The sequence below is a fragment of the Hemitrygon akajei genome, chromosome 16 (genome assembly GCF_048418815.1).
Source record: "Hemitrygon akajei chromosome 16, sHemAka1.3, whole genome shotgun sequence".
NCBI classification, from domain to species: domain Eukaryota; kingdom Metazoa; phylum Chordata; class Chondrichthyes; order Myliobatiformes; family Dasyatidae; genus Hemitrygon; species Hemitrygon akajei.
In genome coordinates this window covers 59,573,823-59,592,331 of record NC_133139.1, presented here as the reverse complement: position 1 = coordinate 59,592,331, position 18,509 = coordinate 59,573,823, and the positions used below count along the sequence as shown (strand labels likewise).

The 18,509-nt window shown below is 42.6% G+C and overlaps 1 protein-coding gene and 1 long non-coding RNA gene across 6 annotated transcripts in view; one reads left to right on the top strand and one right to left on the bottom strand.

Annotated features, from left to right (window-relative positions):
* Positions 1–18,509, bottom strand: part of nfixb (nuclear factor I/Xb) — a 413,008-nt gene that overhangs the window by 383,358 nt on the left and 11,141 nt on the right. Inside the window, exons 1-2 of one of the 5 annotated variants that reach the window (XM_073068982.1) lie at positions 3,347–3,468; positions 504–633 (exon numbers count right to left, since the gene is read on the bottom strand). The exons of 1 other annotated variant lie outside the window; for it this stretch is intronic. In XM_073068982.1, the coding sequence (XP_072925083.1) occupies positions 504–530 (27 nt within the window). In that variant the 5' untranslated portion in view covers positions 531–633; positions 3,347–3,468. Of the gene's footprint in view, positions 1–503; positions 634–729; positions 1,111–2,684; positions 2,773–3,346; positions 3,469–18,509 lie in introns of those variants that run through there. 3 more of the 5 variants (XM_073068981.1, XM_073068980.1, XM_073068979.1) reach the window with 3 other exon arrangements.
* The window catches only part of LOC140740096 (uncharacterized), an 82,219-nt gene continuing 65,382 nt past the window's right edge, over positions 1,673–18,509 (top strand). Inside the window, exon 1 of the long non-coding RNA XR_012101795.1 lies at positions 1,673–1,890. This is a non-coding gene — a long non-coding RNA (uncharacterized lncRNA). The remainder of the gene's footprint in view (positions 1,891–18,509) is intronic.

The following is an 18,509-nucleotide window of genomic DNA, read 5'->3' as shown; positions in this document are numbered from 1 at the left end:
AATTCACACATCGTGCAAGTCAGACAACGGCACAATAATTAACAACAGCTCCTCAAATACACACAGTTATCCCTGAAAAAAATTCAATAGGGAAAACATGGCTTTAAAAACAAATTATGAAGCAACATAAAAGAACAATAATTCAGACAAATCATTTCCTGTTTTCCCTTCTGCGCCGAGAATGTTGATAATACCAAATAACAGCAGTATTTAGATAAATTTGAGGTAAGCGCCATTTTCTATAAATGACAACATGTGCAGGAGCGGAGAGAGAGAGAGAGGGGTCTGGACTGATGCCATGTCTCCTTCCAGAGAGAGCGAGAGAAATACAGAAACACACGCGCGCGCGCGCGCACACGCACACACACACTCTCACACACACACAGACATAACCAAGGGAGGTGGCGAGAAGGGAAAACCTAAAACAAAAGGAAATATACAATCGCATATTGCATTCACTAATAACATTATTGATTAAAAATGCCGAGCCAAACAGGCGTTACCTGAGTCAGGCAGAGCGGGGAGTACATAGTGTAAGCGGAGAGAATGATTCTGGGTTGTGTGAGAATGTCGCTTCACACTCTTTGTAACAGCCTATTTTCCATGGTGAATTCTAAACGCGGCCGCGGAGTTCTGAAAGCGAAAGTTGACAGCGTTGGTGCGTATGTGTGTGTAAATGAGTGGCTACACACATAAAAACAAAAAAAAAGCTGAACTGTACCAACTCACCGTTTCCCTAATTCATCCCCCACCCCCTGAAAAAAACTGAACAAAAAGAAGAGATCCAGTCGGGGCAGACCCTTCAAAAGCTGTTGTCAAAATTTTGGTTGTGTGTGGTGTGTCAGTTACACGTGACGCAATGTAACTGACATCGTAGTGCTGACTTGAGGGAGAGAAAGGGGAATTTTAAACACACACACGGGAAAAAATAAACAGGACAGAACAGTCCCAGAAGCGGCGTTCGACTTGTCAAACTTTGCAAGATCGCTCGGCGAGATCTAATGCTTTGAAAAGAAAGGGCTCTCTCTCTCTCGCTCGCTCGCTCGCTCTCCCCCTTGGAGAATTGACACGGCCGGCTGACTTAGTCTCTGTCTGGCGATTCGCTCTCTCATGTTGTGGGAGTCATCCAACAACCCCTCTCTTCCCTTTCCCTCCCCTTCCCCTCCTCAATCACTCTCTCTCTCACACACACACACACACACACACACACACACACACACACACACACACACACACACACACACACACACACACACACACACACACACACACACAATCTGCAGTTTGGTTTTGAAGGTTGTTCCGCCCTACGCAAGGGTTAGATTTTTTTCAAATAACCCGGCGGTGGAAATGCGGAAGTTTAAAATCATTTAAAAAAACTCTGCAGAAAGTTTTCTTTAAGCCAACCCCGTTTTCCCTTCTTAAAATTGAAAATAAAGCAGCGTTTACACATTTTCTTTATTATTTTCTCACCGCCTAATATATAGATAGATAGATAGATAGAGATAGAGCGAGCGAGGGAGGGAGGGAGGGAGGGAGAGGGAGAGGGAGAGGGAGAGGGAGAGAGAGAGAAAGAGAGAGAGAGAGAGAGAGAGAGAGAGAGAGAGAGAGAGAGAGAGAGAGAAAATTTGGCACGTCCACAGTGGGCGACTGTAGCTGCCTTTAAAACGGGATCTGCACAGTCGCTCTCTGCGAAGTGACAACAGCGTCCGTTCCTGAAACTTTGTCGTTTTTGTTTGGTAAAAGTTAACACTCGCGTAAACACTGACAGGACACACACATATATCTGGACTTTAGTTTATAAAAAATCAAACTCGGAGAGAGAGAGAAATTGTTTTCCTGGAGGGGTTTATTTTGAAAAAGAAGAGCAAAAAATCAGAAGGCGAAACTGTACGTAATGTGAATTTGGGGTTGATACGGTGAAAAATATCGTGCGTGCTTTTTGTTTTTATACGGAGAGTGGGGGCGGGGTGGGAGACGGTCTCTGTTGTAAATGAGTTAAGTGAATTGTGCCGCTGTTTTTTTATCCCGACGAGTTTTAGTGGGGCTGGGAATTCTTCGAAATCTGCGGCGGTCTCGGTATCTGGTTTTGCCGTAAGATCGTCGCTTTCTGTCGCACGTCTACCGCTTGCCTCCCATTCCGATCGGAGCTGTCAATCACCCGGGAAAGGGCCGGGGCTAGCGCTAGGGGCTGCCGTTCGAACGGGGCTAAGGAGGTAAAACGAGGGGTGAGGAGACGGTGGAGTGGGTGGCACTGACGATTCCCCCCCCCCGCCCCGAGTCCCACAAATAGGGTCATTCCAGGCATCCTCCTCTACCTCGCAACCCTCGCCCTCTCCTTTAGCCTCAATAGCATTTAAAGCCAGGGTAATTATTAAATATATGCACACTGTTCTGTGGGAGCGGAATGTTTCCCTTCAGATCGTTTCAGAGTCCGTTGTGAGAAGGGGTGCCGGTCACACCGGGCGCCAACTGGGCAATTCACCTTTCCCTCGTTTCCGCAACCGCTTACCGTGGAAAGGAGCTACTGAGGAGGCGGGGGGGGGGGGGGGGGGGGAGGGGGTGTTGGTTGTCGGCGTGACTTTAGGGGAAATCAAAAGTTGTGGTCACATTTCTAGCATGGTTAATTTAGACGCCTGTGAGCTTTGTGAAGCGTGCTCTGACTGGGCTTGCCTGTTACATACCTGGCACGGGGTTGTACAGGAAGCGTTTCGACTCTGGATTTGGTGCTTACGTACAGTCCTCCCAGACTTCCAGCTACAAAGTTATAGTGTCCGCTTGTAAGGCTGGACAAATATATTGCAGGCGCGCACACACATAAACGGATGGACACATAAACGTATGTGCCATTCTTAACGCAAGTAGCTGAATATTTGACAGAAGTATCAATTCCAAGAAAATTATTGTTTTATTTTTGGACAACTAACTTGTGTTTTAATAGCAAAAATACCCGCAGTTGCTGGGAAATCTGGAAATTAAGAGAAAACGTTGGAAACACTCAGCAGGTCATGTGGCATCTGGGAGGGAACTCGCATGTTGGGTGAATGACATTTCATCAGAGTTCTGACGAATGGTCGCCCGCATGTAGCTAAAATCTGTCTACTTCACAGATTGTACTCGACCCTCTGAGTGTTTCCACCATTTCGTTCTTTTTATTTTGTTTTATTTTCCTTATTTCCATTATTCTTATTTATATATATATATTTGCATATATTATGTAGGATTGCACTATTTTGATATAACTATTGACGTATTCAAATCTAAAAGCTGAATTAAAATGGGGGAACAAAGTGCTTGAGCGTTGACAATGTGCCGAAAAATAGCTCGGTAAAGAAATTCAGCCTACCTACAGAGATGAATCAGCGGTCGGCTGGGAAGCTGAGGTTAGAATCCAAGATAAGGAACAGGAGAAGACCTTCAGCCCTCCACCCATGTTCCTAAATCCACCAAGACCATTGTTGATCATTCTCTGCTCTGCTTTCCTTTACTATCCATACGCATGATTTCTCCGATATCCACAGATTTATCATCTGTGTTCTGAATGCAGTGGTTGACTGCACTCCCTCTGTAGTGGGGAGTTCCAGAGATTTACAATCCTCTGGGAGAATTTTCTCCTCAGTTCAGTCCAAACTCCACAACCTATAGAATAACTTTCAAGTTCTCTACAACTCAGTTTGATTTACTTGCCTTTAAAAAAATTATCATCTGCATGATTTTGCGTATTGAATGTTTGTCAGTCTTTGTTAAGTATAGTTGTTTTCATAAATTCAATTATATTTCTTTATTCTGTAAATGCCTTTAAGGAAATAAATCTCAAGGTAGCATATGGCGATATATACGTGCTTTGATAATAAATTTCCTTTGACTTTGCCTTGTAATCTTGCTACAGTTGTACACATACCTCAAACATTACACTCAGATTCAATCAATAGGGCCGAGAAACAGGCCATGATGGAATGCCAGCGCAGACCCGATGGGCTGGATGGCCTAAGCCTGTTCCTATGTCTATTAAGGTTGTTTATCAGTCTTTATTTATGTAAAGTTTTTTATAAATTTGATTGCATTTTTTTATTTATTTCTTTATTTTCCTGTGAATGTCTGTAAGAAAATAAATCTCATGGTAGTAAATGATGACAGATACTTACTTTGAATATAGTACATAGAAATTTCAGCCCACAATGTTGTACTGACCATGTAACCTACTTTAGAGTCTGCCTAGAATTTCCCTAGTGCATAGCCCTCTATTTTTCCAAGTTCCATGTACCTATCTAAAAGGTTTTTAAAATATCCTATTGTATCTGCTTCCACCACCACCGCCAGCACTGCATTCCACACACCCACCACTCTCTATTTGAAAAACAGTCCTGACATCCCCTCTGTACCTATTTCCAAGCACCTTAAAACTATGTCCCCTTGTGTTAGCCATTTTAGCCCTGGGAAAAAGCCTCTGGCTATCCACATGATCAATGCCCCTCATCATCTTATGCACCTCTATCAGGTCACCTCTCATCCTCCGTCACTCCAAGGAGAAAAGGTCGAGTTCACTCAACCTATTCTCATAAGGCATGCTCCCCTATCCAAGCAACAATCTTGTAAATCTCCGCTGCACTCTCTTCACATCCTTCCTATAGTAAGGTGACCTGATAATAAATTTACTTGATGCTTTGACAACTTGCCTACCCCATGACTCCTCATTCCTGATTTCTCAGGAGGGGTCCCCACACTGACCATCTCTGGACTGCTGTTAGTTGTCTGTTTCAGTGACATGTGCAGAGTTGGCTGCCCAGCTGATGGATCACTGATTCTAATGTTCTCAGGCTAAACCCTGGGCTCTTCCTGAACATTACAAGTGTGTTTTTGTTGCTCATTTCTTCCCACACCTCCCTTCCAACCAGGTTGCCATTCACATTTTTCACTTCATCTAAGATAGTGCTAATAAGCTTGATTCTTATTCTGATGTGTAAAGCAGAAAGGTTGAAATATGCGGATATCTCCAATGGTCTACAAAGGTCATTGTAAAATGCCTTTCAGATTATACCTGTCCCTATCATTCAGCATGGACATATATGATCTGAAGGGTCTTTTCTGTGCTGTACAACTTTGTGACTCTATATAGCTAATTGCCAAGGCTGATTTATTCAGTCTTGGCCTGGTGTCAATCCTCAAATTTAAGCACTCAACTACAGGAAGTCTTCCCTCAGGAATTCCTTCCATTTTTCATTCCCTCCTCTTTCCATCTTTCTGTCCTCTCTACCTCTCTCTCACTCTCTCTATTCAACTTTCTTTCTCCCTTTCTCCATATCCCTCACCTTCCTTCTCCCTCTTTCTCTACCCTCTATCACAACGTCTTTCTCTCTTTCTCCCTCCCTGATTCTCTCTCCCTTTCAGGCTCTCTCCTTCTCTATTCTCTCTCCCCCTCCCTTCCTCCTTCTCCTTCTCCCCATCTCACTTGCTTGCTCATTCCCTCCCTCCTTCCCTCTATCCCTGTCTCCCTCTTCTTTCTCTCTCTCATCCATTGTTCCCCTCAAAACTTCCTTAAATCCAGCATTTGTCTAGGTTTTTGCCTCTATTTCTCAGTGTGTGACTCAGTGTGATACCTTTGACTAGGTGCCATTGGGATAATTTGCTACATCAACAAGAAACTGCCAAGGAATTTCCCAGATTTAGTTTTCTGCAAATAGACACTATTGCTCTTCCCCTGTTCCCTCCAGGAGAGAGGGCTGTGGGGACTCAGGGTTATGGTGTTGAGTGAGCATATTCATTCACCCTGCCATCTCTCCCTGGTATCTCAGTCTGCTTTCAGCTGTCTGAGAAATCATGGAGGGAGGAAGGGAGGGAGGGAGGGAGAGAGAGAGAGAGAGAGAGAGAGAGAGAGAGAGAGAGAGAGAGAGAGAATGTTATTTTAGCTTCTAAATATCGTACCTCTATCTTCTATTGTGTTGTGCTGTAGGTTATCTATGTTTATGTAATAGCTCATTAGCTTGTTGATTAAGTGGCTTCATACCTTCAATCAAACAGCAAAGGATTTTCATGCAAGAACATAAATGTATCAGTCATTAATCCTACCCAGTATAGTTAAACCCTGCCGAACCCGCTCCATTGTACTACATCAGTTATTAAGGTACCATTACCCCATAATCTTACAGCACCATTACATGTTGTCTCTGTCTGCAGTGTAGAGATATGTTTCATAACATGCTTCTATTTATTGTGGTGGCATGGTAGCATAGTGGTTAGCACGGTGGTTTACAATACCAGAGACCCAGGTTCAATTCCTGTGAAGAGTTTTAATATTCTTCCCATGACCATGAGGGTTTCCTTGGGGTGCTCTGGTTTCCTCCCACAGTCTGAAGACCTACCAGTTGGTAGGTTAACTGGCCATTGTAAATTGTCCAATAATTAGGATAGGATTAAATTGGGAGATTGCTCGTCAGCATGGCTCAAAGGGCCAGAAAGGCCAATTCTATGCTGTATCTGAATAATTAAATAAATAAATACATTTGCTTAGTTCGGTGGTCTAAGTAATTTTTAACCTCTACATATTTTTGATATTCACAGTGACGACATTTCTAGGTAAAATGGTTTTGCTTATCTTAATTTTGCATGTTTCACAGTTCCCAGCATCACTTTGCAGAGATGCCCATCCACATAGCATGAGCCATGCAGAATGAGCAGTGACAGACCACAATGGGATACCACAGTGTAGAGTCTGACTTTGCAATTCCCTCCCCCACCCCCACCCCCAAATCCACAAGGCTTGCAGCTCCAGCGTTCTGGGATCAGTCGTGATCACCCACACTGACTGTGTGGAGTTTGCACATTCTCACTGTGTCTGAATGGGTTTAAGGCCATTAGACCATGAGACATAGGAACAGAATTAGGTCATTTAGCCCAGTGAATCTGCTCTGCCAGTACATCATGGCTGAGTTATTATCCCTCTCAACCACATTCTTCTGCCTTCTGCCTGTAAACTGACTAACTAAGAACCTATCGAACCTCTGCTTTAAATATATTAAATGACCTGGCCTCCTCAGTGGTCTGTGGCAATGGATTCCACAAGTTCACCACCGTCTGGCTAAAGAAATTCCTTCTCATCTCTGTTCTAAATGGACATCCCTCTATTATAAGGTTGTGCCCTCTGGTCCTAGATTCACCCACTAGAGGAAACATTCTATCTATGTTTACTCTGTCTAGGCCTTTCAATATTCAATACATTTCAAAGAGATCCCCCTCTCATTCTTCTAAACATCAATGAGTACAGGCTCACAGCTATCAAATGCTCCTCATATATTAACCCTTTCATTCCCAAGATAATTCTTGTGAACCTCCTCTGGACCTTCTCCAATACAGGCACCTCCTTTCTTAGATAAGGAGCCTAAACCTGCTCACAATACTACAAGATTCTCCAGTTTCCTCCCAATCTGAAAGAAGTGTATGTTGAAATATTATTTGGCTGTTGTAAGTTAACCCTGGTGTGTATGTGAGTGGTACAAGCTTGGGTGGGAGGGGCAGTGCTGGTGTTGGGAGCAGTTGATGAGAATCTGGGAAGAAATAAAATGAGCCAGTATAGGAGTAATGTAACAAAGGGCAAGGGTCTTGGTGGACTAAGTGCCCTGCATTTCTCTATGACTGTATCTATGCAGTGCTCAATCACTGGGACTACCAGCCACAAATGATGCTGGTTTGACAATATTATCCTCACACTGAAAACGGAGAGTCTATTCAATCATTCAGCATGATCTGAGCTGAGCTGAAACCCAGTACCATTTACTGCCTCTTTCCCATATAGTTATTGCATAAAGTTGGTCTTATAATTGGTAAAATGATTGATTTAGTATAAGAATAGTATTTCTTATACAAGATTTTTTTTACTTCAATCTTTCTATGTTTGAAAACTTTAAAAACAGATATCTTGATAATTCTTCTGGGGAAAACAATCATGTTGCTGGGCCTGACTTTTTGAGAGGTAAATTTTTATTCCTTGAGATACCACCACAAACTCAAGGAGGACTCAGCAACAGGCCTTATGTGAATCCAACTACCTCACACTTTTAGGTTTTGAAACCAGTAACAACATCAGCAGTCCTCAACCATCAGATAAAAGTACTCAAAATATCTGAAGCAGGTAATTGAACAGGTTATTGTTAATTCTTTGTAGCCAGTTTTTTTTGCTATAGAAAGGAATACACACACTCCCTTTTCCTCCTACAACTTGCTATCTCACAGTTGCACACCATCCATAATAGTTGGTCTTATAATTACAAAATAATTGATAGCATTCTTATAAAAGACTCTTTTCATTGTAATTTTTCTGTTTGTAAATTTTTAACATAGATGTTTTGAAAATTCTTCTTTGGACAATGATTTTCCTGTGCACCATGCCAGTCGGGTAATACTACAAGAGGATCAAAGGGAGAGACCTCACTCCACTCATCCTTCTCATAAAATGATAAGGCGCAGGAGCAGATTTAGGCCAGTTGAGTCTGTTCTGCCATTCCAACATGGCTGATTTATTATCCCTCTTAACTCCATTCTCTGCCTTTTCCCCATAATCTTTGATGCCCTTACTAATCAAGAAACAAATACCTTACCATCCAGAAAGGCAGCCATCTCTTCCTCTGCAGCCTAGAATGAGGTAGGGAACTTGGTGGAGGATTTAATCTATGCCCATGGAACTAGCCATTGGTTCTTGAGGAAATGACTTTCAGCTTTTTGATGGATTTTAACCACAATGTTACTAACTTGGGTATGAAGAGGTGCATAATCCTGAGGCTTTTATGTTAATGGAGCACTTCAAGGGCATTGACTTGCACACAGCTCCTGCTTGCATTTTTCCAATTTATTGTCTTTCTCACATTGAGCCAAGTGCCAGGGTAGAAAGACCAAGTCTTCATCTACCTCCATACCAGGACCCATCTGCCATCCAGGCTGATCTTCCAAGGAGGTAACACTGAAGCTTTATGGGACATTAGTCAGACTGCATTTGGAGTATTGTGAGCAGTTTTGGGGCTGTATGGATGTGCTGGCATTGGAGAGGGTCCAGAGGAGATTCACAAGAATGATCCTGGGAATGAAAGGGTTAATATATGAATAGCATTTTGTGGCTCTGGACCTGTACTCACTGGAGTTTAGAAGAATGAAGGGTAGCTTGCACTGAAACCTATCGAAAGGCCTAGATAGAGTGGATGTGGAGAGGATGTTTCCAATGGTGGGGTAGTCTAGGATCAGAGGGCAAAGACTCAGTATAGAGGGACATCCATTTAGAATAGAAATGAGGAGAAATTTAATCCACCAGAGGGTGGTAAATTCTGGACTTCATTGTCGTAGACAGCTGCGAATGTCACACACACACACACACACACACACACACACACACACACACACACACACACACACACACACACACACACACACACACACACACACACACACACACACACACACACACACACACACACACACACACACACACACACACACACACTCCTAGAGCAGTATAGACTTACTGAGTTGTACAGCACCACAACCACGGCGAACTGTTAAAACCCTCGACAGTGAGCCCATTTACCCACACATTAGGGCTGTATCCTATACTGTGCATTTTTAACAATCTCTTAAGCTTTGACTATCTCTTATTCCAACACCTCCCCTGGCAGTGAGTTGCAGATATCAACCACTCACTGTGTTAAAGAGAAATTCCCTCAAATGCCTCTCAGATCCCCTTACTCTCATCTTAAGCCCCTGCCCTTTTGTTTGTGATAATCCTACCAGGGGAAAAGTATTTAACTACCATGGAGAAAATTTTTTTTTATCTTTCCACCCCATCTATACTTCTCATAATCTTATATACCACCAATAATTCACCTCTCAGCCTCTATCCCTCCTGGGAAAAGAAAGGCCAGTCTACAACTAAAATCCTCCAGCATCCTGATGAATCTCCTCTGCACCCTCTCCAGCATAATCACATCCTTCTGTTGTATGGTGACCAGAACTGCGTGCTGCACTCCAAGTGTGGCCTAAACAGTGTTTTGTGAAGTTGCAGGATAACACTTGAAGTACTGTGTTCATAGAAACATAGAAACATAGAAAATAGGTGCAGGAGTAGGCCATTCGGCCCTTTGAGCCTGTACCGCCATTCAGTATGATCATGGCTGATCATCCAACTCAGAACCCTGTACCTGCTTTCTCTCCATACCCCCTGATCCCTTTAGCTACAAGGGCCATATCTAACTTCCTCTTAAATATAGCCAATGAACCAGCCTCAACTGTTTCCTGTGGCAGAGAATTCCACAGATTCACCACTCTCTGTGTGAAGAAGTTTTTCCTCATCTCGGTCCTAAAAGGCTTCCCCTTTATCCTTAAACTGTGACCCCTTGTTCTGGACTTCCCCAACATCGGAAACAATCTTCCTGCACCTAGCCTGTCCAATCCCTTTAGAATTTTATACGTTTCAATAAGATCCCCCCTCAATCTTCTAAATTCCAGTGAGTATAAGCCTAGTCGATCCAGTCTTTCTTCATATGAAAGTCCTGCCATCCCAGGAATCAATCTGGTGAACCTTCTCTGTACTCCCCCTATGGCAAGAATGTCTTTCCTCAGATTAGGGGACCAAAACTGCACACAATATTCTAGGTGTGGTCTCACCAAGGCCTTGTACAACTGCAGTAGAACCTCCCTGCTCCTGTACTCAAATCCTTTTGCTATGAATGCCAACATACCATTTGCCTTTTTCACCGCCTGCTGTACCTGCATGCCCACCTTCAATGACTGGTGTACAATGACACCCAGGTCTCGTTGCATCTCCCCTTTTCCTAATTGGCCACCGTTCAGATAATAATCTGTTTTCCTGTTCTTGCAACCAAAGTGGATAACCTCACATTTATCCACATTAAATTGCATCTGCCATGAATTTGCCCACTCACCTAACCTATCCAAGGCACCCTGCATCCTGTTAGCATCCTCCTCACAGCTAACACCGCCGCCCAGCTTCGTGTCATCCGCAAACTTGGAGATGCTGCATTTAATTCCCTCCTCTAAATCATTAATATATATTGTAAACAACTGGGGTCCCAGCACTGAGCCTTAGGGTACCCCACTAGTCACTGCCTGCCATTCTGAAAAGGTCCCATTTACTCCCACTCTTTGCTTCCTGTCTGCCAACCAATTCTCTATCCACATCAATACCATACCCCCAATACTGTGTGCTTTAAGTTTGCACACTAATCTCCTGTGTGGGACCTTGTCAAAAGCCTTTTGAAAATCTAAATATACCACATCCACTGGCTCTCCCCTATCCACTCTACTAGTTACATCTTCAAAATGTTCTGTTCAGTTCTGTTCTGTTCAGTTCTGGTCACCACATTGTAAGAAAGTTGTGGAAGATTTAGAGGGGGTGCAGGGGAGATTCACCAGGATGTTGACCAGATTAGAGAGCTTGTCTTATGAATAAAAGTTGAGTGAGCTTGGGTTTTTCTCTTTGCAACAAAGAAGGATGAGAGGTATATTAGATGATAAGAGGCATATCGCTGGTATCTTCCACAGTGAAGACAAATGCAAAATACTTGCAACACACACAAAATGCTGGAGGAACTCAGCAGGCCAGGCAGCATCTATGGAAAAAAGTACAGTTGGCACTTTGGGCCGAAATCCTTCGGCAGATTCCTGGCCTGCTGAGTTCCTCCAGCATTTTGTGTGTGTTGCTTGGATTCCCAGCATCTGAAGATTTTCTCTTGTTCACAAAACACTTATTGCATTTGTCTGCCATTTCTTTCTCTCCTGCTACTACCACTAAAGCATCACTTTCCAGCAGTCCAATATCCATTTTCATGTCTTTTACTCTTTATGTATCTGAAAAAACGCTTGCTATCGTCTTTTGTATTACTAGATAGCTTACCTTCATGCTTCATCTCTTCTCTCCTTATTGCTTTTTAGTTGCCTTCTGTTGGTTCTTTTAAAGCTTCCCACTAACTTTTGCTATATGTATGTCATTGCTATTGCTTTTCTTTTGTCTTTGACTCCCCCTAGTAGTTTCATTCTCCCTTTAGAATGCTTCATCTTCGGGGTAAACCAGTCTTGTTGGCAGTTGCTGTTTCCAAAGGGAAGAGATTATGTTGACTTTTTGATTTTATCGTGGATTCTCCTCGTGACAAAATTAAACCTCTCGATTGCTTTTGAGACCTCAGCCCTTCACAATACTGATTAGTTGCTTGTCAACATTGACATATGTTATTTGACCTTCTTCGTGTTATCCACACGTTGAATTTGCTTCAGCAGCATACAGCAAATGTAAGTAAAAACTTATTGTATTCAAACATTGTTAAACTAGAAGATATACAAAGAGGTCTATCAATATTTATATATTTCCCTCATTATTAGCCTTTCATTTAGAGTCAATTGTTAAGGATGAGGTGATGGAGTAGTTGATGACACTGGACAAGATAGTGCAACGTCAGCATGGTTTCCTTCAAGGAAATTCCAGCCTGATGAACCTGTTGAAATTCTTTGAGGAGATTTCAAGTAGGATAGATAAAGGGGATGTGGTGGATGTTGTATATTTGGACTTTCAGAAGGCCTTTGACAAGGTGCCACAAATAAGGTTGCTTACCAAGTGTTGTGCAAGGGTCAGTGTTGGAACCACTTCTTTTTATGCTGTATATAAATGATTTAGATGATGGAATAGATGGCTTTGTTGCCAAGTTTGCTGATAATACGAAGATTGGTGGAGGGGCAGGTAGCATTGACGAAACAGGCAGGATGCAGAAGGACTTAGACTGATTAGGAGAAGGGGCACAGAAGTGGCAAATGAAATACAATGTTGGAAAATGCATGGTCATGCACTTTGGTAGTAGAAATAAATGTGCGGACTATTTTCTAAACGGTGAGAAAATCCAAAAATATGAGATGCAAAGGGACTAGGGAGTCCTTGTGCAGAGCACCCTAAATGTTAACTTGCAGGTAGAGTCGGTGATGAGGAAGGCAAATGTCATGTAAGCATTCATTTCAAGGGGTCTAGAACACAAGAGCAGGGATGTGACGCTGAGGCACTGGTGAGGACTCACCTTGAGAATTGTGAACAGTTTTGGGCCCCTCATCTTAGAAAAGATGTGCTGGCATTGGAGAGGGTCCAGAGGAAGTACACAAAAATGATTCCAGGAATGAAAGGGTTATCATACAAGTAACGTTTGATGGCTCTGGGTCTGTAGTCACTGGAATTCAGAAGGATGAGGGGGGAAACTCATTGAAATCTTTCAAACGTTAAAAGGCCTAGACAGAGTAGATGTGGAAAGGATGTTTCCATGGTGGGAGAGTCTAGAACCAGAGGGCACAACCTTAGGACAGAGGGGCACCCTTTCAAAACAGAGATGCAAAGAAATTTCTTTAGCCAAACGGTGGTGAATTTGTGGAATTTGTTGCACAATCTGGGGTTGAAGAGGAGAGATAAAAAGGATCAGCCATGATTGAATGACAAAGCAGACCATAAGACCATAAGATATAGGCCATTCAGCCCATTGAGTCTGCTCAGCCATTCAATCATGAGCTGATCCAATTCTTCCAGTCATCCCACTCCTTTGCTTTCTCCCCATACTCTTTGATGCCCTGGCTAATCAAGAACCTATCTATCTCTGCCTTAAATGCACCCAATGACTTGGCCTCCATAGCTGCTTGTGGCAACAAATTCCACAGATGTACCACCCTCTGACTAAAGTAATTTTTCCACATCTCAGTTCTAAATCGACCTCCTTCAATCCTAAAGTTGTGCCTTCTTTTCCTGGACTCCCCCACCATGGGAAGTAATTTTGCCATAAATAATCTGTTCAGGCTTTTTAACATTCAGAATGTTTCAATGAGATTCCCCCCCCCCCCCCCCCCCGCCCAAATCTCCTGAACTCCAGGGAATACAGCCCAAGAGCTGCTAGCCATTCCTCATATGGTAACCCTTTCATTCCTGCAATCATTTTCTTGAATCTTCTCTGAACACTCTCCAATGTCAGTATATCCTTTCTAAAATAAGGAGCCCAGAACTGCACACAATACTCCGTGTGGTCTCACGAGTGCCTTATAGAGCCTCAACATCACATCCCTGCTCTTATATTCTTATAACATTGCATTCACCTTCTTCACAACTGACTCAACCTGCAGGTTAACCTTTAGGGTATCTTGCACAAGGACTCCCAAATCCCTTTTCATCTCTGCATTTTGAATTCTCTCTCCATTTACATAATAGTCTCCCTGGTTATTTCTTCCACCAAAGTGCAAGACCATATACTTTCTAACATTGTATTTCATTTGCCACTTCTTTGCACATTCCCCTAAATTACTTAAGTCTCTCTGTTTCTCTGTTTCCTCAACACTACCCACTCCTCCACCTATCTTTGTATCATCGGCAAATTTAGCCACAAATCCATTAATCCCATAGACAAATCATTGACATACTTCATAAAAAGCAGCAGCCCCAACACCAGCCTCTGTGGAACTCCATTGGTACCCGGCAGCCAGTCAGAATAGGATCCCTTTATTCCCACTCTCTGTTTTCTGCCGATCAGCAATGCTCCCCCCATGCTAGTAACTTCCCTGTAATTCCATGGGCACTTATCTTGCTAAGCAGCCTCATGTGTGGCACCTTGTCAAAGGCCTTCTGAAAATCCAAGTATACCACATCTACTACATCACCTTTGTCTACTCTGCTTGTAATTTCCTCAAAAAATTGCAGTAGGTTAGTCAGGCAGGATTTTCCTTTCAGGAAACCATGCTGGCTTTGGCCTATCTTGTCATGTGCCTCCAGGTGCTCCATAATCTCATCCCTAACAATCGATTCCAACAACTTCCCAATCGCTGATGTCAGGCTAACAGGTTTGTAGTTTCCTTTCTGCTGCCTCCCACCCTTCTTAAATAGCATAGTAACATCTGCAATTTTCCAGTCTCCTTCCTAGTTTCCTTCTGCAAGTTTTTAAAAGCTTCCCAATCCTCTATCTTCCCACTAGCCTTGGCTTCCTTATATGCCCTTTCTTTTGCTTTAACTTTGGATCTGACTTCACTTGTCAGCCACGGTAGTGTCCTCCTTCCATTCAAAACTTTCTCCTTATTTGGAATATATCCGTCTTGCATTACCCTCATATTTTGCAGAAACTCCAGCCATTGCTGCTCCGCTGTCCTTCCTGCTAGTGTCCCTTTCCAGTCAACTTTGGCCAATTGTAATTTCAGACTTGATGGGCCAGTGGCCTAATTCTGTTCCTATGTCTTATGGTCTTCATTCATATCATACCATCTTAAAATATTTTGCGTTGGATACATATAGTCAGACTAGTTGTCTGTAGTCTGGGCACAGTGGTCTTGTTAATAATGATATGTGACTTTGTTCATTGGAATATTGTTTTGATTGCCACAATTCAGGGCAGCACAGTAGCGTAACACCTTACAGCACCAACATTTGGGTTTCAGTTCTCACTGCTGTCTTTAAGTAGCTTGTACCTTCTCCCCTTGACTGCTTGGATTTCCTCCAAGTGTTCTGGTTTCCTCCCACATTCTAAAGGCAGGCTAGAATTAGTAACTTGTGGGCATGTTATGTTGGTTCCAGAAGTGTGGCAGTACTGGCAGGCTGCTCCCAGCACAATTTCAAACGGTGTTGGTCATTGACGCTAATGGCCCATTTCACTCTATTTTTCAACAAATAAAACTAATCTTTAATATTTATCTCTTTAATTCAGGGATGTTGCAGATGTGGTGAAGATTTTTACTGGAATGTTTCAAAGGGTATTTAGTTCCAGTATTAGACTAAAAAACCTGAGGTTGGAGTTATGAAGGCAAATATACTGAGTCTACACTAATTATTAACTCCCCACGTACACTGATACAACACTAATCCTATTTTATTCTCCCCACATACTTGGAGCAAGGGGAGCTGTGAGGAGATATGATGGTGGTGCCAGTGATCATATCTGGTTTAGAGAAGGGGGAATCGAGGAAAGAGGATGTCAGGGGTCTGGGGGTGCAGATTCAAGGTGATGAAAACAGATACAAAAAGCTTTTTTAATGCGCCCTGTAATTATGATGTAGAGCTCAATGTCTGTGGAAGTCGAGTCAATCAGGACATTTAGAAGAGAATTTGGTCAGGGTAATGGGTCAAACTGGATATCCATTGCTTCTCTGTCTGCACAACCTTTGTCGCAAAGGAGTGGAGTACAAGAGAACGAAAAATATACAATAGTATGGAAAAGGCTGTAGCCACAGAAAGTGGTGGATACAGCTCAGTCCATCACAGGCAAAGTCCTCCCCATCACTGAGCACATTTACACGTCACACTGCCAAAGAAAGCAGCTGCCATCATCAAAGATCCCACCATCCAGTCCATGCTCTCTTCTCACTACCATCGGGTAGGAGTTTTTGGAGCCTCAGATCTCATGCCAACAGTCATTACCCTTCAACCATGAAGCTCCTGAACCAGCATGGATAACCTTGCTCATCTCAACACTGAATTGATTCCACAACCAACAGACTCACTTTAAAAGACTCTACAACTTAAGTTTCCGTATTATATTTTTTTAAATTTGCACAATTTATCTTCTTTTATACATTGGTTGTTGTCAGTCTTTATGTGTAGTTTTTCACAAATTCCATTGTATTACTTTATTTTTATATAAGCATCTGCAAGAAAATGAATCTCAAGTTAGTATACCATGACATGAACGTACTTGGATAATAAATATGCTTTGACTTTGAAAGCTTGCTACAGTGGTACACCATATACACTGCATTTCAAACATTGCACTCAGATTCAGTCAACAGATCATCTTTTTGAGTTACGGAAACAGGATCTACAGTCCAACTGCTCCTTGCTGATCATGATGCCCACCTAAACTTGTCACATTTTCCTGCATTTAGCCCATATCCCTCTAAACAGTTCCTATCCATGTACCCAACCAAGCACCTCTGAAATGATGTTAGTGTACCTGCCTCAGCCACTTTCCATATGCAGACCACCCTCTGAATGAAGAAGTTGCCACTCAGCGTTCCACTGAATCCCTCACCTCTCACTTTTAAACCTACTGTGTGCCCGCTAGTTTTTGTTACCATTCCCACTGTGGGCATTCACCTTATCTATAACCCTCATGATTTTGTATACCTCTATAAGGTCATCCTTCAGTCTCCTGCAGTCCAAGGAATAAGTCCAACCTCTCTCTATGACTCAGGCCTTCAAGACCTGACAACGTTCTCCTAAATCTTCTAACTGAGCTTCCACATGGGCTTCTCCTACTCACATTCTTTTCCTGAGGTACTTATTCACTCTTAAATATTATTTTAGAGGGCTGTTAACAGCTGAGTTCACAGTAGATTCAGGCAGGTGCCATTGCTGGGAAGGTGGTTGCACCTTCTGAAACACTACAGATCAGAGAAGAATTGGTTACTGGATGTTTACTTAAAGGTTAACATGGATATGGTGGGTTGAAGGGCTTATTGCTGTGCTATATTACTTTATAAACTTGCTCTACACAAGCCAAGACCTATCCCCAAAGTTTATCTGATGTTTTTGAAAAGTCTTCGAAGTTCAATGTGAATTTAGTCTCAAAGTGTGTTTTCTTTGATTCATTTACTGAGATTAATTTTCCTGTAGAGTAAACATAGAAATACAATAGAATTAATGAAAAATGGTAAACTACGCACAAAGACTGACAAACAACCAATGTGCTAAAGAAGGCATTCTGTATCAATAAATAAATAGATAGATATATAATAATGAGAATATGAAAGTGCATCTGTAGGTTGTGGAATCAGTTCAGAATTTAGAGTTCAGGTGAGTGAAGTTATCCACGCTGGTTGCAGAGCCTGATGGTTGCAGGGTAATAATTGTTCCTGAACCCTGTGATGTGGGACCGAAGACTCTTACACCTCCTTCCTGATGGCAGCAGCGAGAAGGGAGCATGGCCTTGATGGTGGGAGTCTTTGATAATGGAAGTTTTATCTAGACTTTGGTGAAATAAGTTAGTAGCACTCGGCCTGAGATATGGTCATTTGGATTCTTAATTCAAAATCACAGGCATCTCTTGCTGATGGTGCTTTAATATATATGGATGTTCCTGTGCCTTTAAAAACTTCCACTGCCAACCTGGAAAATCTGACAAAAGGAAACCCTTGCCATTTCTAATCAGGCTGTTTGAGATTACCTCATTGCATCCAGTTACCCATGTGTCAGGCTGAATTTGTTAATATACAGAATTTACTATTGAAATTACTGCCACAGCATTCACTGGGGATTGCAGGCACCAGCTGCCCTGGGTCAGCTGGCTGGATATTAGGAAATCTCTCTGGTGCTGAGCAGTGGTGGGTAGCAGTGTGTTTTTGCCTGTTCACCGTGTATTGTTCACCCATTAACAGCTTCTCCCCCTCCATTCCTAGATTCTAACACACACCACCTTCCCCCCCACCCCCACCGACCTTACAAGGATGCTGAAATTCCTCAAGAAAGAAGTCACATTAGTCAACAATGCCAAAAGGTAGCTGTGCTTTTCATTTAA